Source organism: Lemur catta, chromosome X (genome assembly GCF_020740605.2).
Source record: "Lemur catta isolate mLemCat1 chromosome X, mLemCat1.pri, whole genome shotgun sequence".
NCBI classification, from domain to species: Eukaryota; Metazoa; Chordata; class Mammalia; order Primates; family Lemuridae; genus Lemur; species Lemur catta.
This window is the reverse complement of record NC_059155.1, coordinates 3835190-3861814: the sequence shown is the minus strand read 5'-3', so window position 1 is coordinate 3861814 and position 26625 is coordinate 3835190. Positions and strand designations below refer to the sequence as shown.

Below are 26625 nucleotides of genomic sequence, written 5' to 3'. Positions count from 1 at the left end.
ATGGTGTAGGTTGTGGAGGGGGCATCTCCCCCCTAGGGATTGTGTTTTATTCTGTACCTCCCATGGAGAGGCCTTCAGGAGCCACCGGCAGCAGAGTGCCTTCTTCCCCGAAGTCCTCTCAGGGAAGAACTTGCAGCCAGAAAGAGGGGCCCATGAGGGGCCCCAGGCAAGGCTGCTGTCAAAGTAGGATGAAGGTGACCTCTATCATGGGAGGCAGGCTCCAAGCTCATTCACCCTTTCTTCAAGGGGCCTCCAGCCCAACAGCTCTGCCCTGGGGGCTGAAAGTTAGGCCCTGACCAGACACACCATATTTTTCTCAGCCACGATGTCAAGGCATTGAGGTGCTGGGATGTAGGCCTCAGACCTGCTGATGTACCTAGGGGAAGAAGCCAGAAGGCAGGAAGAGGATGAGGGAGTCCTAGCAGAGTGAGAGGAAGTAATGGAAGGAATAACGTCTTGTAGAGGGGCAGGAGGGAGTGGGCCTCAGGGCAGGAGAGAAGGCCAGGCTGCAGGCCAGAGGGGAAGAGGGTTCCCAGCGGAGTGTGGGCCCCTGGAGCCAAGGGGCAGCAGGTCTCTGGGAGGAGGGAGGGTCCAGTGCTGCTGTAGGGGCAAGTCTGCCGAGGGCTGCAAAGCGTCGATGGCCAGGAGGAAGTTGGCACTTTGACCAGAGTACTTGGGTGAAGGAGCCGAGACTGGAGCCAGACTGCTTGGGGTTGAGGGCAGCAGAGAGCTAGAGCTGGTGCCGGATGGGCCGTGGGGTTGAGTGGATGGTTTTAACATGGCCAGGTCGAAAGCCTCGGAGAGGCATCTAGCAGAGAGGCTGCTGGTGCAGGTGAGGGGACAGCTAAGTGAGGGCAGAATGGTGGGGCTACCGCCACCAGGAGGAAGCGAGGCAGGGATGGGACTGCTGGGGGCAGTGAGGCCAGGCTGGGGTCGGGTGGCAGGAAGCATTCAGGGCGCTAGTCTGCACTACAGCCCACACTGGCTCAGCCCTGAATGTGGTTGGGATGGAAAGTTGAGCCCTCTGGGAATGGAAGATGGAAACAGCTCAGTGGGCCAAGCTCAGCTTTCATATTGGGTCTCTGAGGGCTGGCAGAGCTGAGTGGGGACAGCTGTGACTCATGAGGCTTTCAGGCAGCTGAGGTGGCCCCACTGGGAGGGCTGGGCTGGGGCGCCTACAGGGCACAGGCTTCTGCACCCGATGGGCAGGTGTGTGCATCACAGAGCCAGGGAAGGGCAAATGGGCCTTTTGGCACCCAAGCCCTGTTGCCCCTGGGCTCACTGACAGAGGGGGACAGGACAGCTGAGCCCAAGTGCCCTGGTGTGGCCTGGAAGGACAGCGGGACCTGCCTGGGGCCTGGCGCGGCTGTGGCACTGGAGGAGAGGGAACCCTGGGAGCTGTGGCACTGGAGGAGAGGGAACCCTGGGAGCTGCAGCGAGGCTGGCTCCTGGGGAGGCCTCCTGAGCGGCTGCTGCCCGCAGGGGCAGTGGGCACAGAAGCAGAGATGGTAAGGGGGAGCGATGACTGGCCGAGGGCACCTGTGGGACATGCCCTACAAGGAACGCTCAGCAGAAAGCAGGAGGGGCCTGTGTGAGCAGTGGGCTGACAGCCAGGGCTTTTGGGTAATGACTCTTTCCACGACCCCTCTGGCCCCTGGACTGGGGAGGGTGCTTCCATCCATCCACCTTTGCCCTTAGTCACGGCCTTTGAGAGTGCTGGGTGGGGGCATCTTCTTAGAGCATCTTTAGGCTCCGCTGGACATGACAGGTCTGCCTCAGAGCACGTGCCTTTCTCGGCCTCTGAAAGCTGCTACCACATTGGAATACATTGGGCATGAGGATATCGACTCTCCCAGCCAGTTGGGGGGGGGTAAATGTGATGATGTATTCAATTTTGACCACATCCGATCCCAACTGTTGCGTTAGCCGCACACTTACAGTACATACAGGGCTGTGTGTGTGTGTCCCACGTTTGGGGACGTGCAGTTACTTCTGTGAAGCCCTGCTTCCTGCCCACCAGGTCCTGGCCACCTCCTGGGAGAGGCACAGGTCTCAACTGCCTTATCAGGGTCCCCTTTGGAATGAGGGTCGACCATAGCCAAATTCAAAGCTCTGTGGGAGCCACCTTCTTGCCGTGATGGGGGTGGCCCGAGGATGAGATGCCCAGGAGCCCCACTGTTTTTGCACAGTTTAAACTAGAAAACGGCCACCTACAGCAAAGCTACCTACTGGGCCAGGGCTTCCCAGTCAGCTAGGATCGACAGCAGGTCAGGATTTAAAGGGGCCGGGCTGGGACTGCCGGTGTGTGCCTCCGAGGGAGGTGGCAGGGCTCCACAGGGGTTGGACAGCTGTGCGAACCTGAGCAATAACTCTCGTTCCACTGGCATCTTGGACCTGAAGGCAAGCCATGGGGACTTTGACCCTGCCCTCTGCCCCTGTCACCCTCACACCTCTGGCTCCCTGAGCCCTTCTGGCTCCACCGCTCAGAGTGAACAGGGCTGGGTTGAGCCCAGGCTCTGTGCCAGCGACAGGGTAGGGGCAGCGGGAAGACCCTCCTTTCCTGGGATCACACACTGCAGGAGTGCTCAGTTGCCTGGCATTACCAGGGTCTTGTTGGCTGTCTTTGTGAAGTGAGAGTATTTCATTCCCCCATGTAGCAGACATGTCACTTGCCTCAGGGTCCCTCCACCCCACCCATAGAGCCATTCTATATGGTGTCTCTTATGTGGGAAGAGTTGGATCTTGAATTGCGTGTGTCAGGCTCTCCAAGGAACCACAGCAGCCCTGAAGTTTAGGCTTTCCTGCTCTTCCATGGTTCATGGTCTGTATTATGTCCCTCGATTTCTGGGGCCACATACAGATATCAAGTCGACAAAGTAACGAGCTCAGTTCTGTTTAGATTCCCTGTCACTCTGTATTCAAAGGTGGTAGGGGCCAGCTGAAGAGGGCAAATGTGGTCTTCAGCAAGGCGAGGAGGAAGGTGGTGCGGAGAGTCTGGCTTCTTAGCACAAGCCCCCACCCCGGCCACCCCCAGTGCAGAGTTGCCTTCGTGGCCTCCTGTCCCCTCTGCTTCATCCCCTGTAAAATGAGGGGCTGGGCCAAAGTTAACATGCTTCTATGCTGTGATTTGAAATTCCCGCAGCACATGCTACACAAACTTGCCACTCCGTCCCCTCGGTGCAGCATCCTTCTGGTGCACAAGACATGGAGCAGCCCACGGAAGAACCAAAGACACTAGCGGGCTTAACTGACTTGGGTTCGTAGGTACTGAATTCCCCCTCGATAAATGAAAACATAGAGGCACTTTTCTCCTGGCTGTTTATTACAGAATGAAGAAAAAACGCACTGGCTGGAAACAGATGCCAGATTTCAAATGTAGAGGCGAAATACGAGGTGGCAATTAAAATGTGATTACACAAAGTCTGGACACTGAGAAAAGTTTACAGGACAGTGGGTGTGGGTTTCTATAACAGACATTTAAATATACATGACGATAATTGCAGGTAGAAACCATTAAAGACAAGCCCCAAATCAACTATTAATGTTTACATATTTTTTTTCCCCAAACCACAGAGCCTTAAAACAAAACAAATACTGAAAGGCTTTCACCCAGGACCAGCTCGCCTTCAGCCTGCGAGGGTGCACACAATGCTGGTACCTTCTCTCTGCCTAAACCAGAAAGGTAGGAGGGCGCTCCAGTTCCTCCAGGTGGAGGCGCAGACAGTGCTCGGCTTCCGCTGTCTCTGCACCGTTCCTGGATGTAAGAAACTCTCTCAGCCTCTCGGCAAAGTGTCTCTGGGGGGCACTTAAGGACAAAACGGTTTCTTCCGTAAATGCTCATTAGGAAAGAGCTAGTGGAGACTGAAAGGTTTGCAAAAGAGATTAAAAACCACACAAGGCGATAGAATTTTTAGTGAAAATTGGAAATACATGGCCAAGTGGTTTTCTATTTGGCATTTGTCAGTTTGCACAACACCTCTTGGTCACATCCACATCGCTCATTGCATCAAAACCATAAGCGACTCAGCCACCTAGCTCAACAAGGTATCACTGGAGCGAACAACACAGTCTGTGTATTTGTAACAATGTATAATAAACACAAAACAATGCATAATAAACACAACTCTACTGAAACAAAAGCCGTCACTTTATTTACAAAGTCACAAAACGAAGTATAAATACTTCTGTCATTAATGTTTAGGAAAACCATTTACAAAATTTTCAAATATGTACAAGTAGCTTGAAAAATCACCAGCTTTCCATTTCATCACAGGTAGAGAGAGGGATGGGTGTGGGCTTGTGCCACTCAAATGGTAATGAGGAGACATCTGCAGCTGTCTGGGGCCAGGTGTGAATTTGCTACAGCTCATGCCACTCCCTAGAGTGATGCCAACCTGGGGGCTTCTATGGGCAGCCTGCTAGATTTAAAGCTCCCCAGCATTCTGGGGGAGTTGGCCAACCTTTTTGGCTGCAGCATTTTGAGCAGCAGCATGCTGGTCCAAAATGTCATCGATCAGCCTCAAGTTGCACACCCAGTCTTCACCTGGGCTCACGCTGGAGCCTTGCAAGAGAGCTTCAATGAAATCCACCTCACTGCAGTCAGGTGGTGAAATCAGATCGTTTAGTGGGGGCTGGGGCTGGGGCAAAATGTTGGGTGGCAGCTCAGGGGGAGTACTCGTTCTGTTGAACAGACTCGGGAACTGGCTGGCAGTGATGGCAGAAGCAGCAGCGGCAGCAGCAGCAGCGGCCACATAGCTTGGCGGCTCTATGCCTTGTATGGGACTCATGGGATGGAAGCTGGCCATGCCCTGCTGGAGGGACCTGGTGGTGCTCGGTACAGGCACCGGGACCCGCACCGGGCTCTGCCTGAGGCTCTGGTTGCCCAGCAGGCTGAAGCTGGAGCTGGCCAGGGCAGGACTCAACTTCTGGCCAGGCCTGCCTCCTGGGGCCATCTGATTGGGGGGCACAACTGCTTGCTGCGACAGGAATGCTGGGGCTATGGGTGGCACTCCCATAGGTGCCTTGGCAAAGATCGAGTTGCTATCAAAATGCTGCTGAATGCTATTATCTACTTGGCTTGGGTGTGGTTCCCTCGAAACTGTTGTGGTCGCAGCTGCTGCCACGGCTATCCATGCGGCATTGTTGAACACAGTGGGCATTGTTGGCACACTGGGCTGTCTGAGCTGGTGGGGACTCAGGGCCTGGCTGCCTAGGAGGCTGGGACAGAACCCAGGCAGGGGCACTCGTCGAGGGTTGGCCTTGGGGCTCTGCGTATGGCGGTAGACAGAGCCAAGACTGCCCAGGGGCTTCTGGCCAGAACGTGAGGGTATGGGAAACCGGGGGCTACAGTTGAAAATTCCACACTGCTTCCCTGGAGTTGGTGAGATCATGCCCACGTCCTCACGGCTCTGGCGCCTGGTGGGTGGGATCATTCCTGGACTTAGATTGTTCTGAAGGAGTCCAGTTCTGGGTGGCATCATGTGCTGGCTGGATGGGGGGCTTGCCTTGGTCCGGCTACACTTGGAGGTGACTTGTTCTTGGACGGCTACAGAAAGAGAGAAGTGGGGGTCAGTCTCAAAGGCATCTTTGACTTGGGCTCCCTACTGAGCCTCCCCTGCTCCCCAGTTCCTCTCAACTCCCCTCATTTCTTTGCCCTCAGCCTGGACTGCAGTCCTTCGGGGAAGCCCTCCCAGACTTCCACACAGGCCCCCCGTGTCTGAGCTCACAGCCTGTCTACCAAGAGCATATCATGCTGGACTGAGGCACCTGCTAATTTGTCTGCCTCTTCAGGTAGATCAGAAGCTCCACGAAGCCGGGGTCTGTGTGTGCTTTTGCACATGGTACCCTGTGCACCCCCTGACAGATGGTGCATGTTTTGCAGAAGGAAGGAAGGGGCAGGGTGGGGTGGGTGTCGGGGGAAGCTAGCGCAGCCTCTCAGCTTCTGCACAGGATTCATGGGACGGCAAGCATGGTGAGAGCGAGTGTGGATGGTGTTTGTTCCCCTCGGTGCTCCCCCCAGCCTAGACGGCCCTTGAGCCTAGATCTGGGGCTCAGACAACATGTTCAACTGAACTGCAGTGGGGGTCCTTTCGAAAGGCTGGAAACTAGGAGTTCACGTTCTGGAGAGCCTGAGGGTGGAGAGACACAGAGCTGAAGACGGAGGGTCGGTTGGGACCCCGGTGCCTAAGGTTGGGAATTCATTTCCTCTCATTGTCATGAGAGCCTACTGTGGCCAATAGCTACTGTGGCCAGTATCACTACTGGTACTTTTGTGGAGTGGAAACTGAGGTATGTGGTTTACCCAGGGCCAGGTAGAGGACAGTGCAGTCTGGATTCGAGCCCCGGTCTGTCTGACCCACCCTAGAGTCTATGCTCTTGACTACGAATACTTTTTTTTCCCTCATAACTGTGCTTAGGTTCTTTTATTATCATAGGATGAGTAAGTTTTCCAAATAGGTTGCAACCTAGCCTCAGAAGGCTAACCCCCCCAGTGGACACCCACCGTCCTGAACCTTGCCTGTGCTGTCCCTGCAGCCAAGCGTGCCTAACATGCCACTCTAGCCTGGGCAGGTGGGACACAGACTCAACTAGTAGCAGGCCGAAAGGGCCAAGGATTTTGTATAAGAACGGAGGAGCAACGGCGTGGACTACAGTGAGGATACTGACCACCTGTCCGAGGGCAAGCAGCCTCCCCTGGTCCCCAGGCTGGTGCTAAGTTCTCCCTGACCTGGTCCAATCTCACCCCAGTGGCCTGGAAGGATTGCTTAACTCAGGACTCCATGAAGTAGGACGCATGCCTGGCTCTTTGTTGTTGGTGGTGGTTACATTCATAGCTGCCATGGAAGGGTGGGGACCCCTGCTATCTGTAGAGGCTCTGGGAGCCTCCGACAAGGACTCTCTGGAGCCGAGCCTCCCCGGCCCCTTTTCTATTCCCCATAGCTGATGGATGGCCCAGGGACCCATTTGAAATGCAGCCTGTGAGTCTTTTTGTGGTGGGGGGGGAGGAGAAGGGCAGGCTCAGACCCCCGGGGGTGTGGCAGCCCCCAGGTGATTCTGATGCACACCCAGGGGCCTGCCCCTCTCTCACTGAGAATAGCTGCTTTAAGGGGCCTGACTCAGCTAAATCAATCTCTTGAATTAAATAGTGATTTTGGAGCCATTAAGCCCGGGCCTTCAATTGGGATTCTCCTCTTAGAGCTGGATGAACTACCAATGTGAGAGATCCAACCTGTGTCCTGTTTAACTGACTTTCAGACCTCTCTCTCTCCCCCAAAGCTTCCAGGAGCACAGACAGTAACTGCTTACTCTGAAATGAATTCAAACCCTACCTCCATGTATATGCCCCCTCACCTGCCCCTTTGGGAATACTGACCTTAACTACTTACCTTGAAATTGACTCATCTGTTGGGCGATATATGCACTCTGCTGTTCAGGGGTCATTGCCATAAGACCTGATCTCTGTTTCTCTTGCTAAACAGAAGATGAAAAAGACATTAGATTACAGCTACCAAAAAATATTAGCCATAGGATCGCCGTGTGGGGGACCTAGGACTTGGCTTTGGTGTAGCAGAAAGCATGAGTGAACACACCAACACACACTCACATGCATGCCCACCCTCCCGAGCAAAATTCCACAGGTATAAATAAAAGTAGGATTCTGCACCTGGGTTAAAAAAAACCAACTGCAACAGCATAGGATGGGGCAGGAGAGACAGAGCTTAATAGCAAGAGCACACAGAAGAAAGATTTAGGCATTTTGGATGTCTGTCTGCTCAGGATGGGTCAGCAGTGAGATGTGGTCACCAAAAGAACAAATGTAACATTAGGCTGCATTAATAGAAGCAGAGTATGTAGAAGGAGGGAGGTGACAGTCCTATGCTACTCTGCCTTGGCCAGACCGTGCCCACAGTGCTGACGAGTCTGGACGTGCCTGTCTCAGGGAGACCCAGACAGACTGGCTGTGTTGAGAGGCGGGTAAAGCAATGAGAGTCGGGACTGGACTTCAAACTACCCAGACAAAGAACAGCTGAGCAAACCGGGGCAGAGCAGACTCTGGGCTATGCAGCGGCGGGGGCCCAGCCTCTGCAGGGCTGCCATGGGGAAAGGCCTGAGCCTTGTTCCGGGTGGTCTTGGCATGAATGGCCGGATGATCACATGGTCAGATGGACACAGTGTCCGACACCAGGAGTAGCCAAACACTCACTGTTGCCAACTTCCCCCCTCTCCTGACTGGCTGCAGCATGGGCAAGTGGGAGGAGCTTCCTGTCTCCACCTCAAGGTTGGCTGGGTGGGGAGGGGAGGAGCCGGCCTTCAGGGCTGCAGTCCCAGCACTCAGTCTGGGATCCGCTCAAGGGTCACACGGGAAGAACATAGCCAGGAGGGAATGAGATGAAGGCCCCTGGGCCCAGGGAAGGCATGACTAGCTCCGAGAGTCTCAGCCTGTCAGTGCCAGCTTGTGACTGGGACCTGGGTCTGACTCTCAGTCCAGTGCTCGAAGCCTCACCCCATGTAGTGGAGGTAGCTCGGCCATCTCTGCTCACCCGCTGCCATCTCTCTCCCCTTGTCAATGACCAAGGCAGCTGTGTCAGGAAGCAAATGGCCCGAGTCCACTTTCTGACCTATATCCCCTCCAGATGCCAGCAGACCTGACCCTGCAACATGGCTCGCCTGTGTGGCACCTGCTTTTCCAGCAAAGGGCTTCTGGGCAGCCCTCCTCTGCGCTCAGTGGGGCTGGCATGGGAGGGGCGGGGTAGAGGGCTGGCGGTTGGGAGTGTGCCCAGCTCTCAGGCCTGGCAGCTGTTCCTGGCCTCAGTTCTTGCCAAGGCAGAGAGGACAAACACATGGCACCGGGAAGACTACACCAGAAGCGATTTCACTGGACTGGGCTTTACTTTTCCATCCCACCCTTAGCTGCTTCCTGCCTATCCCTCCCCTCCCCTCCCCTCCGCTGGGCTGCTGTGTGGGCGTGGGGGGCTGTTTCTGGCCACCCCGTGGAGCTGCCCTCTTCCTGCCACAGCACTGGCGGGGTGGGGGCTGCCTTCTCGAGTGCTCACTCTCCTGAGCACTTTGCGCCCGTTGTTTCATATCCTCTAGCAGCAGCCCACACAGACACCCAGGAGCACAGGGGTCAAGTGATCACCCAAGGCCACACCATCCGACCTGCCTGAGGTGCTCAGGGTGGGTGACCATTTCTGAAGGCAGCCCTTTCACTTCTGTTCTGCCCCTTGACCCTTACAGCAGCCTGGGACATCAGGGCAGAAGGTCTACGGTCCCCAGCTTACTGATGTGACATCTGAAGCTCAGAGAGGTTAAATGACTTGTCCAAAACAACATGGCTATGGAATGCGATGGCTACTAACTGCAGACCGGGTGTTTCCACCACTTCCGGGGACAGGTGCCTGTGTGGCGGGCTAGGTCTCCACCGGCCCTAACTCCATCCTCACTAGTTGCCCCATTTGCAAATAACACAGCTGTACAGGGGCAGGGCGGGGGCAGCTGGAAGCTGGAAGTGTGATGAGGGAAGAGCAGGGGAGTGGCAGACAAGTCCACAGGAAGAGAGGGAGGGAGCCAGGCCTGAGGCATCAGAGACCAAAGGAAAGGGTGGCGGGGTGGGATTCAGAGGGGCGCTGGCACGTCTTCGTCCCAGAACGCACACATTCCAGAGCACCCAGCATTGAAGGGAAAAGCTGGTCAGCTGCATCACTACAGAAACTGCCAAGGCAAATGTTGCCGTTGACACCCAGCCAGCTCTGTAGGACCCCCGTGTCTGGGGTGCCACCAGCAAGTAGGGGCCTTCCATGGGCTCTTCACCCCCACTGGGGTGTCCAGGGGCATTGCCAGTCCTCTGCTCCCAGCCCGGTCCTGTTGTCCCTGGCAGAAAGAGCCAGGGCATTCTCTGGGCCTCCCGAGGAGGCTGCTTCCTTTGTTTTGCAGAGGAGGCTCCCATCCTTTGTTCTGAATCAATGTGCTCCAAAGATAAGCCCCAAGAAAACAGTTGTTGCCTTTTGACAATGACAATTAGAATCTTTGGAAAATGGAGAAAACAGGAAATGACAAATGGTTTCAGTGACCAGGAGGAAATGGTGGCTGAAAGTTGCTGCAGTGACTGGGACACTCGCTTTCTGCCTTCCTGTGTGGGATGGCCCAGGCCGTGTGGGTGTTTATAAGCAAAGTTATGGAGGATGTCATCAAATGACTCTATTTTCTAGGGCTGCAATTATCCTGGCACTTGGTCCTATTGTGCCAGGTGACATTGACAAGCAGCACTGCCAGGTAGGCCCTGTGTGAGCCCAGGTGTGCTTCTCCCATGGTGGCCACCATGGTGAGTCTAGGGCTGTAGCCAGCAGGAAGTCTCCCAGAGAACCAAGGCCCGGCTCGTCCTCTGTCACACCCCTTCCCAGCCCCACTCACACAAGAGGCCACATTCACAGACAGGTCTCAGCCAAGATGACAACCTAGGAAATCTTGGGGCTGCCTTTCTGGAAGCTGTAGCTCCCTCCTGTCTCTGGGGGCTCATGGAAAGCTAGTGCCTCATCTTGTGTGCTGGGCAGGAGAAGCAAAAGGCTAGGCCAGTGCAAACCCGGCCACTGCCTGCTCGCACAACTGTGCCCAGTACAGGGCTGCCAGCAGACCAGGCTGGGCACCGTGCCAGCTCCATCCATCAGCTACCACATGCTAATGTCTCTTGTCCAGCTCAGTGCAATCACCTGCATGCTCCTGTCTCATACTGCAGAGGAAGAGCAGTCTCATTACTGATTCAACCACGGAATCAGGCAAAAGGGCTCTCTAACTGGGGAGAGGCAGAGGGCAGGTGATCAGGGACAGAGGCCCACAAAAGGTTCCCGGATTCCAGCTTGATTCAGACGGAAGTTCCTGGCCACATGATGCCCTGGAGGAGAGCATTCTGGCTTGGAGGGAGGTTCAAACGTAATAGCTTCTGAGGGATGGCAGGGAATGGAGCCAAGCCTTATTTTGTAAAGCATGTTGAGGGAGGGAGGGAGGGAGGAAGAGAGAGGAAGAAGAATGAGGGGGAGAGAGAGAGAGAGGGAAGGAGGAGGAGGAGGAGGGAGGGGAGGGGAGAGGAGGACAGAGAGGGAAGAGAGGGGGAGATTATCTCCTCCTGCCCCACCCCCTGACTAGGGAACTCCTGTCTCCTTTCCCCCCCAGACACTGCCACGTGAGTGCCCTCGTACGGAGCCAGCCTGCAGTGGAAGGCACTCAGCTATCTGTCCCAAAGTTTAATGAGCTCTAGTGTGGGTTTGTTTATTACTCTGCAAGGAAAAGCACCTTCTTTTGTAGTTTTTGGAAGCCAGAATTGGAAACAAATCCCCTACCCTTCTGGCTTTTCCCTTGACAGCATACTGCTTGGGGGTCACCATGTAATCAAGATCTGAGTTCCAGGGGCTCCCGTACCCAGGTGGGTGGGCACCCCTGAGACCCGCTGGCTCTGGGTGGCCATGGCCCACAGATGGACATAGACACTGCTGCCAGAAGCCCAGCTGACAAACGTTTATCATGGGTCTACTATGGGTCAGGCTCTGTCCCAGGTATGGGGATATCATCGTGGGTCTCTACCCTTCTGGAGCTTACAATAGACACAAGTTCTAATGACAAGCCAACAGGGCGAAGGGATGGAGAGTGGCCAGGCACTGGCAGAAACCCCAGGTCAAGGCATGGGACCCTGAGGGGGAACTGGATCCTGTCACACCATTGTCTACAAAACTTGGAGCGATGTTGGCCTGCAGGGTCTTTCTTTGCCCCTCTAGACCCCTGGTGCAGGAGCTGGGGACCTCGCCCGTGGTAATGGTGCTGCCTTTAGGTTTGAACCAGTCCAAAGCTATCATCAGGAACTTCACGAAAGAAATGCATTGAAAGTGGATGGCAGAGATCTGCGTAGGTCATCCCTTTACTCTCTGTTTTCTATCTTTCCACTTGACCTACGACTGTGTAAATTTTATTGTGACTCCTCCTCGATCTTGGTGGTTTCAGGGCCGGCGGGTCTGGGAAGGGCTTGGTTTAAATGCTGGGAATGATCGCCGGGCAAAGGAAACAAAGGTTTTTCCAGCTCGCCTTTCTTCTTCCCCTGCGATGCCTGTGTCCTGTGTCTCGCACTGACTCACAGGCTGGACTGACAAGGCGTTTAGTGAATGCAGGGCCTGTCCCCGAAAGCCCCCCAGGTGGGCCAACTTCCAAGGTTCTTAGAGAAGATTTGAGAGTCACGCATCTGCCCCGACGTCTGCTGCTGGGCGAAAGGCTTTGGCTTGGGAAGAGAAATAATAAGGCGTGGGACAGGAATTCTTGAGGCAGGCTAGCTGGGATCCTCTCCTTTGGGGCTTCCAAGGACGGGGAAGGGCAGGGCAGACCGGGCTGGAAACAGCGACATCCTGAGTGGACGACGTCCATTTTGCTAATTCTGTTTCCCTGGCAGCTTTGTGCCGGGCAAGATTCTCTGGTTTCAGCTGAAGAGTGAACAGCTGAGGAGCACTGTGACTCTGGGAGGGAGAGAGAAAAATCAATAGCCCTTGAACGGAAAGCACTGCTTGTTCTTCCAGGCCAGGGCGGGCAGGGTAAAGAGAACAAGGCTGTACATACCAAAGCAGAATTTCCATTAAAGGCCACAATCCTGGGAGGCCCTTTCAGCTCAATCACCATCTTCTGATCACTATCACTTAGAAAATGCTCATGTCTCCAGCGTTCTCTGCAGATAGGGCAGGCAGCCTGTGCACGTGGATATTTCATGCACCAGAACGACAAATCCATGATCCAAATGCAATTCTCTGCAAAGGCCCGCTCTGGTGATGTCCATCATGGCACTTTCACGCCCACTAACATGACTCTTTGGGGGCCAGTCAAGCCATTCCTTCTAGACTCTAGAAGCCAGAGGATGGTCCAAACTCACAGCCCTCTTGGGCAGGCTTGGCTCTGACTCGTTTTGCCTGCTCTCCCTGACTGCCAGTCCTCCAGTGGGGACTTCCCACTTCTAGGGTGCGGGAGTCCTGGGTGGGGTGCAGAATCCACAGCAGGATTGCTGGCAGGAGAGGCAGTTCCTGAGCACCCACTAGGTGTCAAGCAGGCAGGCACAGTGCGGGGCCTTCGGAGGTGCAGAAGCACAGCCCCTGTCCCCCTCGGGCTCCCAGTCTGACCACAGGGACAGACAGGCAGGTGAGGAAAGGGGGTGCTGGAAGGCGTGCTCAGAGGGATGGAGCAGCTGCAGCCTGGGAAGTCCCCTACTCATTTCCCTGGAGGTGACGCTGAGGTGCCTGGAGCACTCTGCTTGCTTGGGTTGGCCCTTTGCCAAAGAGTGCCGGGGAGAAAGTAGAGAATAAGCAGGGCCAGAAAGCACTAGAACTCCCTCACGGGTGGATAGAGCTTTACCTTCGGAGCTGTCACCTCCTGTGTTCCTCCTAACAACCCTGTGAGGCAGGCGGGAAGGCTGAGCAGGGACTGCGCCCCGTTGACAGATGAGGAAAGCGAGGCTCAGGGGGAGGTGACTTACCTGCAGCGTCGTAGCTAGGCAGTAGTGGAGCAGGCACCTGCCTCCAGGCCTTCGGATCCCAGCCGCCCCAGGGCGCTGCCTCTGAGGTGCTGTACGAGGAGGTGACTCGGGCCAGCTCATGAGCAAAGGAGCTGCTGGGCAGGAAGGACTCACTCCCCAGGGCCTGGCAGGATGGGGGCTGTCGCCCAAGGCTGACCTGGGGGGGCCTGGCTTCCCCAAGCTTGCAGGCTTTGTCTACATGAGTCTACAACAACCGATTGAACAATCCATCACAAAATGGTCCTGACTGATCTTGTCACTGCCCTGACCGTCTAGCTGGGTCATTTGGGTGTAGACACACCAACTGGTTTGGTGAGACAAAACCAAACAGCTTTGTGGTCTTAGCTTGTCTTGCAAGGGTCACAGACCCCTTTGAGAATCAGTTAAAAGCTATGGTCTCTCTCCACAGAAGCAGCACTTACAGTGTCTACCCCTTCCCAGCCCACCAGCATTTTACATATAATTTTAGGGGGGTTTTCCGAACCATTAAATACCCATTGTGGATCTCATGTGAAGAATCCCCTGCTTTGAGCAATCACTGTCTTGTTGAAAATGGGAATAAAGCTAAGTCAGGTGGTTCATTGGCAATGACTTTGACCAATCCTGTCCCTCCCTGCCCCACCGACCACCCCCCAACAACATGGCACACAACTCTAAACTGGTTTGTAGTTATGTGTGTGTAGACATGCTGAGGAATCTGCAAAACCAAACAATCAAGTGTAAATCTCACAACAGCCAAGTCCTGACCTGCAGCCCTCGCTGCACTTCACCCCACCAGGGCCCCGAGGTTTCGGGACTTGTATGTGAATGGGACCTCCCTTTCCATCATGCCTTCAAGGATTTCACCAGAATTGAACATATTGAACATAGGACCCAATTCTTTTAGCCAAAGGCAATTAAAATAACCTCATACTTGATATCCATGTCAGAGAAAGCATCAGAACTCAAATGGGCAGCTGATATAGCCCTGGCACCCTGGTAAGCACACCAAGAGCTTAGCAACAGTGGTGTCCAAAAGGACCAGGGGGAAGGCTACCTTGACAAGAGGTTGTTCTTCTTTCTACCTGAAGCGGAGTCTTTACTGTCATGCTTTTGTTACCTGAGCTGTGAGTGATCATCTGTGTCTGCTAGCAAACATTCCAGTGGAAAGGGAAATACTCGTCCCCCAAATCTAACTAAACAGTTGGACTCACTTCAATTCATTGCAATAAACACTTACTAAGCAACTATTGTGGGCAAGTCTTTGCAATGGATAATAGTCCAGTAGATATTTGGAACCATTATCTGAAATAATAAAAATTGCCACCACTGAATTTACTGAGCATTTGCCAAGCTTCACGTACTAATCCAGGTGCTTTAAATATTTAATCTCATTCAGTCTTTATAAATGGCCCTCTATGGAGCAGGGACTATTATTGTCCTTATTTCACAGATAAGGACACTGAGACCCAGAGAGGTTCATTAAGTTGCCCAAAGTCACACAGCTAGTTAGTAGCAGAGCAGGGTACAAACCCAGGTTTGCCTTGTCCCCAAGCCCACATGTAGTTTGTATGTGTACATGTATTCAATCTTTAACTTGTTAAATGAAAAGCAAGTTTTGAAATGTAGAAACTGATAAAATATGCCATTAAGAAAACTACAGGCAAGGTTTTACAAGATGGGAGGGGGGCGCCAGACAAAATTTTAACAACAAATTATAAATATTTCAAAAATGGGAATAGGAAGACAACCTAACAACCTGGACAGTTTTAGAGATGACACCCATCCACCCCCAAAACCCAAGCAACAACAAAAACAAAAACCAACGTGAAATATTCTTAGCAAGTGAACTCAATGTACTTGTGAAAGACTCTGCCATCCCGATGGAATTCGTACCAACTACAGAGGGCTCGGGGCCCCTCCCCTCGGGGGGCTCATTAGTATAGAGCTGAGCTCGCTGGCCATCTGCAGCTTCATTCCATCAAGCTCCCATTTGTCCTTGCAGCAAGGTCATCTGGGACATGAGCAGAAACATTGCTTTCTACAACTTACAATGCGTTATGCCTGCATATCTAGCTCCTTGATAACTTTAACATTATCTTACAGCCACGCTGGAGTTTTTAAAATCCCAATATGCAAATATTACTTGGGTTCTGATTACTTGCCCACTCCATGACGACACATTCTAAAAGCAATGAATGGGGCTTATTTGTAGAGAACTGAAGTGTTTTTAAGCCTGTGCTCAGGAATCCCTGGTAGCTTCGTGTGACTTGTACGATATTAGCGATGGGTCAAGAAACAGGACCCCCATCAGCATTAACACACGCTTGCAGTGCCTCAGTCGTCCATCAGGCAGAAAGAACTGCAGATGGCACATGGAAATGACCAGCGGCAGGAGATGCCCCACAGTGTGGGAAGCTCTATTTGAGCACTCATTCAAGTGGAGCAGGACGGGAGCAGGCACTTCGCAGACCAATGCAGTCCCCAGTTCAAAAACGAATAAATAAAAGAGGTGAGGTGCAGCCTGGACTCTGACTGATTGGGAGCTTTATAGCTGATGCTCATGTGTTTTCTTCATTTTATTTAATTATGGGGAAAAAACATGCTTATCACACTGCTCTATAAGAGTGAGGCCCAACCTACAAAGAAAAGGTTATTAGGGACATTTCAACTTCTTAAGGTTTCCAAACAGAAGCTAAATCCATCTCTATCTTTGGAATCACTGAACAGCTCAGAAAAGCAAGTAAATCAGAAACTGCTGGGCACTATTACCAGCTCTTGGGCTGGCTGGTTCCACATTATTCTGAATCTCATAGAAGTCAGTCATGGTACAGATAGGGTCTGACAGTGGTGCCCCATTTCCTGGAGCTCACACTCACTCATCCCCCTGGACTCTGGGCTGCGCATTACAGCCAAAGGGCTTGCTGGAGCCAGGCTGGTTCAGGTTCCCTCACCCTCAAAAGTGCTCCAGTGGCTCGCAGCAGACTAGAGACACAAAGCACATCCCGTTAAGCTCTGCTGTCAGGGTTCCGTCCCTTAGCCTCCCGCCCTCCCTGCAGCCACATTTTTACTCTCCCCTCCTATCACACCGCTCTCCTCGGAGCTCTCCAGACAGGCTGCCACGTGTGTTCGGCCCTCTGTGCTTGTGCCCCTTGGTTTGCACAGCCTGAAGTGCCCTTTCTTCATGATTCCACTCTGGGGAGGATTGTGTCCTTTGAGATCTAGCTCCTCCACCCTGGAAATTCTGCTCCTCTGTCGAGGTCCAGCTTCTGTGGCTGAATACCCTTGGTCGACTGAGCATTTTTGCTGGGCCAAGTCTTAATCATCTCTAAATCCCTCTGGTGCCCAGACAGTACCTAGCACAGGCAAAGGGCTCAGCGAATATTTGCAAAAGTCAAAAAGTTTTACTCTGTCATTAGCTTGGCACTTGGGTGATGTCCCAGGTACTTGGGAGATTATAATCCGGTGAGCACAGTGCTGGTCTCATTTTGGGATGAACATCAATGGTAAACTGAGCCTTTACTCTCGTTTTAGCACATCTACTCAACATTTTTGAATGCTGGTGGGCTTTTAAAACCCTCAGAGGAACAGAGAGTGTGATCATAATCATATGGTGAAAATAGCATCAGCTAACACACTAACTAAGCATGCACTATGCGGGATGCTAAACCCCATGCACATATGCATTTGAGATAGACTGTCCCTACTTTATGAGATGAGGAAGTAGAGATAGACTTACTCAGGCCACACAATGGCAAGGTGGGGTACAGACAGAGTGGCTAAAAACCAAGCAACCCCTGGGTTTGGAAGTGCATGGGCTCCTTCTCTGCACATGGAGAGGAGCAGTCAGGCACTCTTCCTTCTTCATGCTGAAATAACTCCTTGTTATTGGCTATTCTGTGACATTTTGTGCTATTCGGTGGCTCAGATGGGCTCTGGTGCAAGGAGCTCAGATATGACTAATCCCCATAGATATTCAGCTGCTTTGCAAGAAGCGGATGACTGCTCTGACTTTTAAAATTATTGACTGGATGAGATATTGGATCAATCTCTGCTATGGTGACTCAGAAGGAGGTATACGTGCACTTGCAAGGTTATAGGAGTACACTGTAATCCCACTGGCTTCTGGGAGCTTGTACATTTCTCGACTTACTCATTCTGGGAGTTCAGGCTATAGATCCTCAACTCCTTTTCTTTCTCCAGCCTTTACCAACCACATAACAGAAACAAGCAGAGAGAACCCAAGAAAGGGAACTGGAGACTTGGTGAGTGCTAGAGCCAGGACTAGAACCCAGGTATTGTCTGATTTCAAAGCCTGTGCTCTGAGTTTTGCATGATCAAATTGCCTAACAGAAACTCTTGTTACTGCAACAAGCAGACTAGCAGCAAGAATATTTTGGAGGGCCTCTAGAGTTCCACCGGGGTGCAGTGGCTGCAGGGCTGGCTATTGTGTGACCCAGATGTTCTTTTCTTTTTATAATGACTGTATCCTGAAATGAGGAGAACTCCAAGTTGCAGGATTTCTGTGATGATATGTGTGGTATGAAGGGTGGGTGGGTGGGGGGGAGATAGGGCTTACTAAAGAAATTATGCAAAAAACCCTAGGGTAGCACCAATCCCACCCATTTTGTGGGTCTGTTCTATAGATTTGCATTTTGTAGATGTTTTCTTAGAGCAGAATATCCCCTATGCAAGACCTGGAAGAGTTTGAGCTTTTATGGATTTTTTCCTCTATAAATGTATATAATTTAACTTTAACATTTCAAAGCTTAAGTGTCTAAGGCTTACTGAAATTGACCAGGCCCAGAATCAAGTTCACTCTGTCACTTAAATTCTCAGACTTGGAATTTAATCATAGGATTAAGTTCAACTGGTAAATTGCTACTTTGCCTAGGGAAAAAAATAACCCAATAACACAAAAACATAATGTATAAATCAATTAAGAAATGAAGGAACAAATATCTTCTGGATAGTTAACTCCCTAGGGTAAACTGTTGCTCTGACAGTTTCCAGAAGGTTCCTAATGTCTCAGATATGATGATGGTGGTGATGATGATAATAGCTACCACATATTGAACATATACAATGTGCCAGGCACTGAGTCAAATATCATATAGTTTTTATCTCATTTAATCTCCATGGCAAGCCTGAAAGGTGGGCATCATTATTGTCCCCATTTGATAGGTGGAGAAAATAAGATTCAGAAAAGCAAAGTAACTTGCTCAAAGTCACATGATGAGTAAGTGGCAGAGCTGAACCCGGGTCTGATTTACTCAAAAACCCAGGCTTTTAATCACACATAATAAAAATGCTTCAATATGAATGGATGTCCAAAGCACAACCCCTGTGCTTATGCATACTGCCTCACCCCACCCTCCAGCTTCCAGTTTCCTCGGTGTCTCCTTGCTGGGTACAGTACGCACTGCCCATAGGCCCTGGGGCTCCAAGGGAGCCATCCAACTAACCATCACCGTCAGGCAACTGAGGAAGGGAGCGGCAGGATTTCCTTTGGAGACTTCCGGATTTAGACAGCAGATTTAATGCAAGCATCTAAAATCACTCCCTCCTAAAGCCTCATTAAAACTACAGTAAAGGTTTATGCTTTCTTTTATTTTTAAAGACAAAATTCCACCAGGAAGAGAGAGTAGGAGAGGAGATAACGGCGCCATAATTTACGAAGCTAAAAAGTAGATAGACCAGAGTTAACTGACTACACGTCCCTAAGGAAGCTGAATGGCAAGACAGCAGAGAGGGAAGCTGAAAAGCAACTGGGCCTATATGGCAGAATCTTCCTCAGTGGCCCCATGTTATCCCTGAACCAGGAGGTGAGGTGGGATGGGTGGGCGTGGCCAACATAATGGGGTTGGGCTGAAAGCTGTTAAAGAAGCAGGTGGATCTATGTATCCCCTCCCTGACCCCAAGTCCCGGGGCATCTGCCCTATGCTGGCAGAGGTCTAGTTTGACCTTTTTCTGGTAAATTTCCCTCTCTGCCTTCACCATCCTGCTGGCTAGATCAGCTGAGGCCACACACTTGACCCCACAGAGATGTTCTGTGTTGTCTTACACCTGGAGCTGGAGGTCCTGGAGGCAGACTGTGGGGATCTTGCAAGCAAAACACAGAGAGCAGCCCAATCTCTCTGAGCATACTTCTTCTGCACGTCCAGTACCATATCCACAACTCTGCCGGCACCGTGATGGTGGTGGGCTCTGCACTTCCCAGGCTGATCGTGCCTTTAGCCACTGACTTCCCTAAGAGGGAAGCTATGGGCAGATGATGACCAGAGACTGCTCGGCCTCTCCTCTTCCGGGAGACTTCATCTAATAGTGGCCTGGGACTCTCTCCTTACACACACCTAGGTTGTGCTCACACTCAGTTTTTGAAAACGAAGCAATCACATGCTTGAGCCCATGAATAAGTGATGAATCTTATTGAAACACTACATTCCTACATGTTAATGGTAGTTATTTCTGGAATATTTGTATACTAAATGCTTGTATATTTTATTATCCCACAAGGTTTGTGTTTTCTCTCCACTTTCCTGCACTTTCCAAGTTTACTACAAAAAGCACACTCTGGTAATCAGAAAGTCATAAGATGTATTTAAAGAAGACAAAGTCTCCAACTAAAATTAAAACTAATAAGGATCAAGACAAAATAGATGAGACGAGCCATCTGTGGAAATCTACACAGAAGATAACTACGCAAAGACATTGGTGACACACGTAATCTAACTAGGATGAGCTCAAAGCCCATCAGAGTCTGGGGTCTATTTCTGGAGTTGGCTCATGGTAGTCCAGATGCTTGTTATCTCTGGGAGGGGGCACGGGTACAGAGGGGGCTTGTAAGATATTTTGAATGTTGTATTTCTGAACCTCGTTGGTGGGTACATGGGTGATGGTTTTATTATTATATGTTTTATACAGTCTTCAGTATGTATAGCATGAGTTCCAAAGAAGATTTCCTTTAGGGAAAGCCAGGAATCATGTAAGTAGAAAATATGGTGCTACGTCAAAGGAACTACACAAGTTTATATAAAATCATCATCATTTAGAGGTTAAAAAAGTTGCTTTGGAATTTTGGTCTTACTGACTTGTGTTTTCTGAAGCAAATCACAGCTTTCTGGAGCTGCTCGGGGCACAGGGGATTAGGGTGGGGTCAAGGCTGCAGGGACCTAGCTCAGCACACTCTCTCCATGGGATTTAGGGTTTGCCTGGTGTTGGCTCTCTGGGTTCTTGTCAGGAATGGCAACCCTTCTTGGGCTCAGGATTTGGGGTCTGCCTTCTTCTCCCAGATTTTGCCCACAAAGACACTCAAGTAAGTATCTCAACTACCAATGCTTCTGTGCTCTCCTGCTACTCCTCTTTTTCAGGGCAACCTGTCTGGTCTCCTTTCCCTACCTGTATGGGAAGGAGACATCATTCTCTGCTCACCTGTCACCGAAGGCCTCACCTTCTGTTTTTCCTTCTGGCCCATCTCGTCTCCCTGGAGCCAACTCCTCTCCTTACCACCCTAAAACTTTTACTACCTGAGGAGAAATGAGCCTTCACCTTGGCAAGTTCATCATTCTCTGTAGATGAAGGAGAGATCCAGTGGTTTGCTCAAGATGGCCAAGCAAATTAAAGACAGAGTCTGAGAGTTGGCAAGACGTATGAAGAGCATGTATCTCTATTGTTTTGTAGGGACTCTGTCTCTGTGTGTGGAGCCCTGGAATACCACTCTTTGAGAAACACTGACTGACACCAACTCTCCACTTGCTAAGTAAGGACACTGAGGCTCAAGGCAGAAAAGGGCCTTGCCCCAAGTCAGAGCAGACTAGAACTCATCCCTCCTTATTTTCAGCCCAGGGAACCTTGTTGCGACCCCTTTATCCCAAAAGGCAGCCACTTCCCCTGGTCTGAAAGCCAGGAAGGGAGAAGAGAAAGGTGGAATCTAGGGTATGCAGCTTTGATGCACAGCCTGATGAAAACAGATCTATATGAGAAGCAGATGCCACAAGGGAGAGGAGAAGGAGGTGTCCCATACAGAGCTGGCCTCTTTCAACTTCACTTTGATTCTCACCGAGAGTAAGTAAAAAGGGCACCCTGTACTTCTGAGTTCAAGAGTGTTGGAAAGGCACTGCACCCCTACATTATCCCCCAGGGCTGTGCTGCTGCAAATGGTCCACAGCCTCAGTGCCTTGCCCTAGGGCGGGGCTCTCTAGACTGCATTTTAGAAGAGGGGACAGAGCTTTTGGAGGCCCACATTAAAAACAGGGGAACAGAATGGGTGAGGTAGGGGATCCTTGATGATGAACCAGATGGAGGGACAGTAGCCAAACGCCAGGCCTCCTCTGTGGCTCCAATCCAAAGGCTCTGGGATCCCTTCCAGGGCAGAGCATCAGGCATGCTTCCCCCCACTATCCTTGACAGTGACAGCAGTGCAATTTCAGGCAGCTAGCCATCTGGAATGCAACCTCCCTAATCTCAACTGGGAAGACTCCTCAGGGACCCAGTAAGGCCCCTGTGATGCACACCTGGAGGAAGCTAGCCTAACCAGAGCCTCGGCACAGTTCTATCCGAGATGCCCAGGTCTGAGACCAAAAAGGGAACTCCCTTTCCTGAGTCCTAACCCAGCTGCATCTCTCTCTCTCTTTCTCTGACTCTCTGAAATGTCTGTCTGCATTTTTTGTCCCATCAGGAAGCAAGAGCTCTCACTGGGCCAGGCTCTGCCAGAGGACAAGTCAGCCTGGTACTCAGCTACTCCAGGAACTCTCTTCTCCCCACTGCCCCTCACCTCGCAGCTATCTGGCTTCTAGTTTCCACAGAGCTTCTTGTTTCTTTATGGTCCTTTGTTTCTTGCACACATATTTTAGTCATTAGCATACACAAATGGCTGCTTAGGCCAGTTTACACTGAGGTCAACAGCCAAGGCTCTGAGAGTTGTTGCACAGTGGCACAGGACAGGGGGCTCTTCCTGCAGAGAATTTGGAGGACATTCCCACCCACTTACAACAAAAAGCCCATTGACTGGGCTTGACAGCAGGTGATCTGAGAACTAATGGAACTGGGTTAATCCTGTGGCACCAATCAATGAGGGGATCAGTGAGGGCACTGGAAAGTGCCAGAGGGAGAGGCAGGAGGTCTAGGTTTAGCTCCTCCACGGAGTCAGCAGCTGTGCAACCTAGGCAAGTGGCATTACCTCTCTAAGCCTCAGTTGCTTCATGCAGGAAGTAGGAATAACAACAAAATGCTCTGCTTGGGGCTGCTGTGAGGACAGGATGAAAGGACAAAGGGAAGGCCCTCAGTATAGGGATCAGTGCAGAGGACACACTGACACACTTGCAAGGGCTGGTTCTACCCTCTGCCCCCACCATCACTAGTATAAAGAGCTCTGGCCTGTAAGTAGGTTGACCTGAGTTTTAATCTTGGCTTTGCCATTAATTGCATGAACTGGAGAAAGTCCCTTTCCCTTTTTACGTCTATTGAGATGATCATGTGTTTTTTGTCCTTTATTTTGTTAATATGGTATATTATGTTGATTGATTTTTATAGGTTGAACTAGCCTTGCATTCCTGGGATAAATCCCACTTGGTTATGGTGTATAATCCTTTTTATATGTTGCTGGATTCAGTTTGATAGCATTTTGTTGAGGATTTTTGCACCTCTGTTCATAAGGGATATTGGTCTAGCTTCACCTTTTAGGGTCACAGTTTCCCATCTGTAATATGATGTAGTTGAACTAGACAACTTCCAATGTCTCTTTAAGTAAGTACTCATGTTATATGATTCTGTGATACTAAGACAATCAAGAAATAGTGATTCTTAGGCACCAAAAAAATTAGACTCTGTAATTAAAAGGTCAAATATTCAATTTGCTTATTTCTTAAATAACTTTGGTCTTTCCAGTCTATCCCACCTCTGAGGCATGATAATCTTTAGATGCTTAGGATGGAAACTAAAGTCTGCCAGCTAATCATTTTGAACTTCTTCCAAATGCATAGGGCTTTATTTTCCTAGACCTGGGGTCAGATGGAGGAATCAAACAAAGGAAAGGGGGAAAAAACCAACAATCTGAACACTGAGTGAAAAAGCAACAAAGTGGCACAGTCTAGCTACCAACCAATCAAGCCAGTGTTGGCTCTGCTCTCCAAAGTGTCTAATTCTGGCCCCTGCCTCTGTTCCTATAGCTGGGAAGACCAACTGCCAAAGGAAGGATGTGGTGGCCATGCCAATGGCTGCTCAGATCTCCTGCCATGGAGCATAATTGACTGATAGCCTCCAGCAGCCGCCCCCTTGGATCTGTCACTGTCGCCCATATTTGGCTGGGGCTGCACTACCAGACAATGTCTGAACATGGCGAGTGAAGTAATGTGGGCCTACTCCTGCAAGGCACAGGATTCTCCATCAGCCTTTTTCCCCTACCCTTCTGTCTCTCCCCACACCGCCCCTGTGAATTACCATAGTGAGTGCTATGGTCTAATATTTGTGTCCCCCAAAATTCCTATGTGGAAACCTAACCGTCAATGTGACAACATTATGAGGTGAGGCCTTTGGTAGGCGATTAGGTCATGACCGCAGAGCTCTCGTGAATGGCATCAGTGCTCTCATAAGAGGCCCAAGGGAGTTGCCTCCTCTCGTCCACCCCTGAGGATGCAGCAAGAAGACACCACCTATGAACCAGGAAGTGAGTCCCCACCAGACAGCGAATCTGCTGGTGCCTTACAGCCTCCAGAACTGTGAGCAATAAATATCTGTTGTTTGTAACCATCAGTTTAAGGAGTTTGGTTAGAGCAGCTTGCACTGACCGAGACAGGGAGCAACACAAGAAGCATCCCCCCTACACCTGTCTCCTCCCTTAATTAAGCACACGGCTCACAGCTCAGTGCTTCTGTCTGAGCTTTATTGTAGTTTCTGCAGATTTCTTGGGCTAGATATGTTTTTCTGTTATTTTTCTTCCTCACCTCTGTCACAAATTGCTTGTTTTAAAAAAGACAATGCAAGTCATGGAGAGAACCCCCTCAAGTCTACTCTCCCAGGGCTACTGATAAGAGGGGACTCAGTTGAGCCCTCTGATGTTCCCCACCTGCTGAACCCCAGCTGCCCTCAGCAAACATGCAGCCTGTGCCCCGCAGAGAAGGTTCTGGTGTCCCACCATACTGTGTTCTCTCCCTCTTGCGCACCTTTCAACCCAGCAAATGGGTGGTTTATGGGTCTGTTTTGAAGGAAGAAGGGCCAGCTCCAGGGACCAAAAAAGCAATCGTAAGTATAACCTGTCACTGAGTCTGGGAAATCAGACATCTTTTTTCACGTGTGAACATCCAATGAGAATGGGATCCATCAGTTACATTAAACTTAGGCACAGTCCTCAAATTCAACATATGTGGGATATACTTTTACTTGGTTTGTGGACTTTATCTGCAAAAAATAATCTGCCTTCTCTAAAGAATTTATTTTAAGTGGTTTGGTTTGATTTAATTATAAAATTATATTTAGTGGCAGAGAATTACAACACTGGTGACAAACTGTATGTAGACTGTAAAAAGTTCATATCCCATTCTGACACTTGAAGCTGCCTGCAGATGCATTCAAAGATGCAGAGTGCGTGAGCCTAGACTCTGAGCCCGAAGTCGGGAGACTCAGGCTGTTATTTGGGGCCAGTAATTTTATAGCCTCACTGGATTCCTTCTTCCCCAGGGGAAACACAGGTTCACCCAGATCAGCTCTCCAGGCCCTGGTGAGTAGGGCATTCTGTGAGCTGGAGCGTTCTCTATTGCCTTCAGTCAAGTGCCCATCTACAAACCATACTGAATGGGGAAGGAGAGAGCTGGGTGCTAAGATTGCCAGCAAGAAGGAGAAGGGGCTATGACAAAGCTGGCTGCAGCCAGGGACACTGGGGTTCTCCATCAGTATGCTTATTTCTTCTGAGTGCTTGTCTGTTTCATTCCTTTGGAGCACACACAATCATACTGTGGGATGTGTTGTATAGATTGCTTGACAGTTCTCCACTGGAATAAAATACTGTGGCTGGAATCTTCTCACAGTCTGCCTTTTATAGCACTTGTGCAACACATATTTATTGAGCACTTACTATGATCCAGGCCCTGTGCTGTGAAAATGTTGATGGATAAGGCAGATACGGTCCTTGCCCTTTTAGAGCTGGCACATCTATATAATGGAGGAACACTTAAATAAGGATTTATATTAAAGGCTGCTAAGTGCCATAAAGGAATACTGCAGGGTGCTAGAGGTCAAATAATAGGAGAAACTGACCTAGGCTGGGGTGGGGGGCTTGGTTAGAAGAGGCTTCTTGGAGGAAGTGAGCTTTAAGCTGTGACCTGAAGGATGGATAGATGTTGGCCAGGTGAGAATCCCTGGAACAGAAAATTGGTAAAGTCCCCAAATCAACTTTATCTGTGTCATAGCTTCACCCAGTGAAGGGTCACCTGATGGATACCCAGGTCACGTAGGGAAAATGTTTGCAAAACGAGGCCTAAGGCTGTAGGCTCTCCATGGAAAAAGAGCTGCTTTCTGCAGTCACATGGCATCATCCCACAGAGTGCTGTGCTGCAGTAGATAGGGGAGGGGAGGAGATGAACAGTCTTTATATTTCTGTTCCTAGCTTCTTCAATTCCAGTATGTTCACTTTCCTGAAGCCCTAAGGTGACCTTCACTTTCAGCCCTGCTTGTTGAAAATTAGATTACAAACCAAAGCAGGAGCTCCAAGATGTTTTTAGCTGTTCACATGGTAGAGCTGGGTGTAACCTATTTATAAAAGACTCTGTCATAAGTCAGTGTAGAACAGAAGAGATAGCTAAGAAAAATCTGAGTCCTATATGTCAGAATCAGAAGGGCTCATATCGTCCACACCAGAGGTTCTCAAACTGGGGGGGTCCCTGGACCACCACCAGCAGCATTCCCTAAAAACCTGTTAGAAATGCAAATTTAGGGGTCCCATCTAAATCTACTGAGTCAGAAACTCTGGGGATGGAATCTAGTAATCTGCATTTTTACAAGTTCTCCAGGACACATTCCAATGTGAGAGCCACTGGTTTAATCCAACCTTCTCATTATACAGAATAGGAAACTGAGTCTCAGAGAAGCACGGAACACTTGACCCCTGTCCAGCAGGGTAT

The 26625-nt window shown here is 50.7% G+C and overlaps 1 protein-coding gene across 4 annotated transcripts in view; it reads right to left on the bottom strand.

Moving 5' to 3' along the window:
• Positions 1-3301: 3301 nt before the first annotated feature.
• The window catches only part of MAMLD1 (mastermind like domain containing 1), a 129433-nt gene continuing 106109 nt past the window's right edge, over positions 3302-26625 (bottom strand). For 2 of the 4 annotated variants that reach the window (XM_045538400.1, XM_045538401.1), the window contains 3 exons: positions 13496-13739; positions 7386-7470; positions 5532-5545 (listed from right to left, as the gene is read on the bottom strand). In XM_045538400.1, coding sequence (XP_045394356.1) covers positions 7430-7470; positions 13496-13739 — 285 coding nt within the window. In that variant the 3' untranslated portion in view covers positions 5532-5545; positions 7386-7429. Of the gene's footprint in view, positions 5546-7385; positions 7471-13495; positions 13740-26625 lie in introns of all 4 variants that reach the window. The other 2 variants (XM_045538399.1, XM_045538397.1) reach the window with 1 other exon arrangement.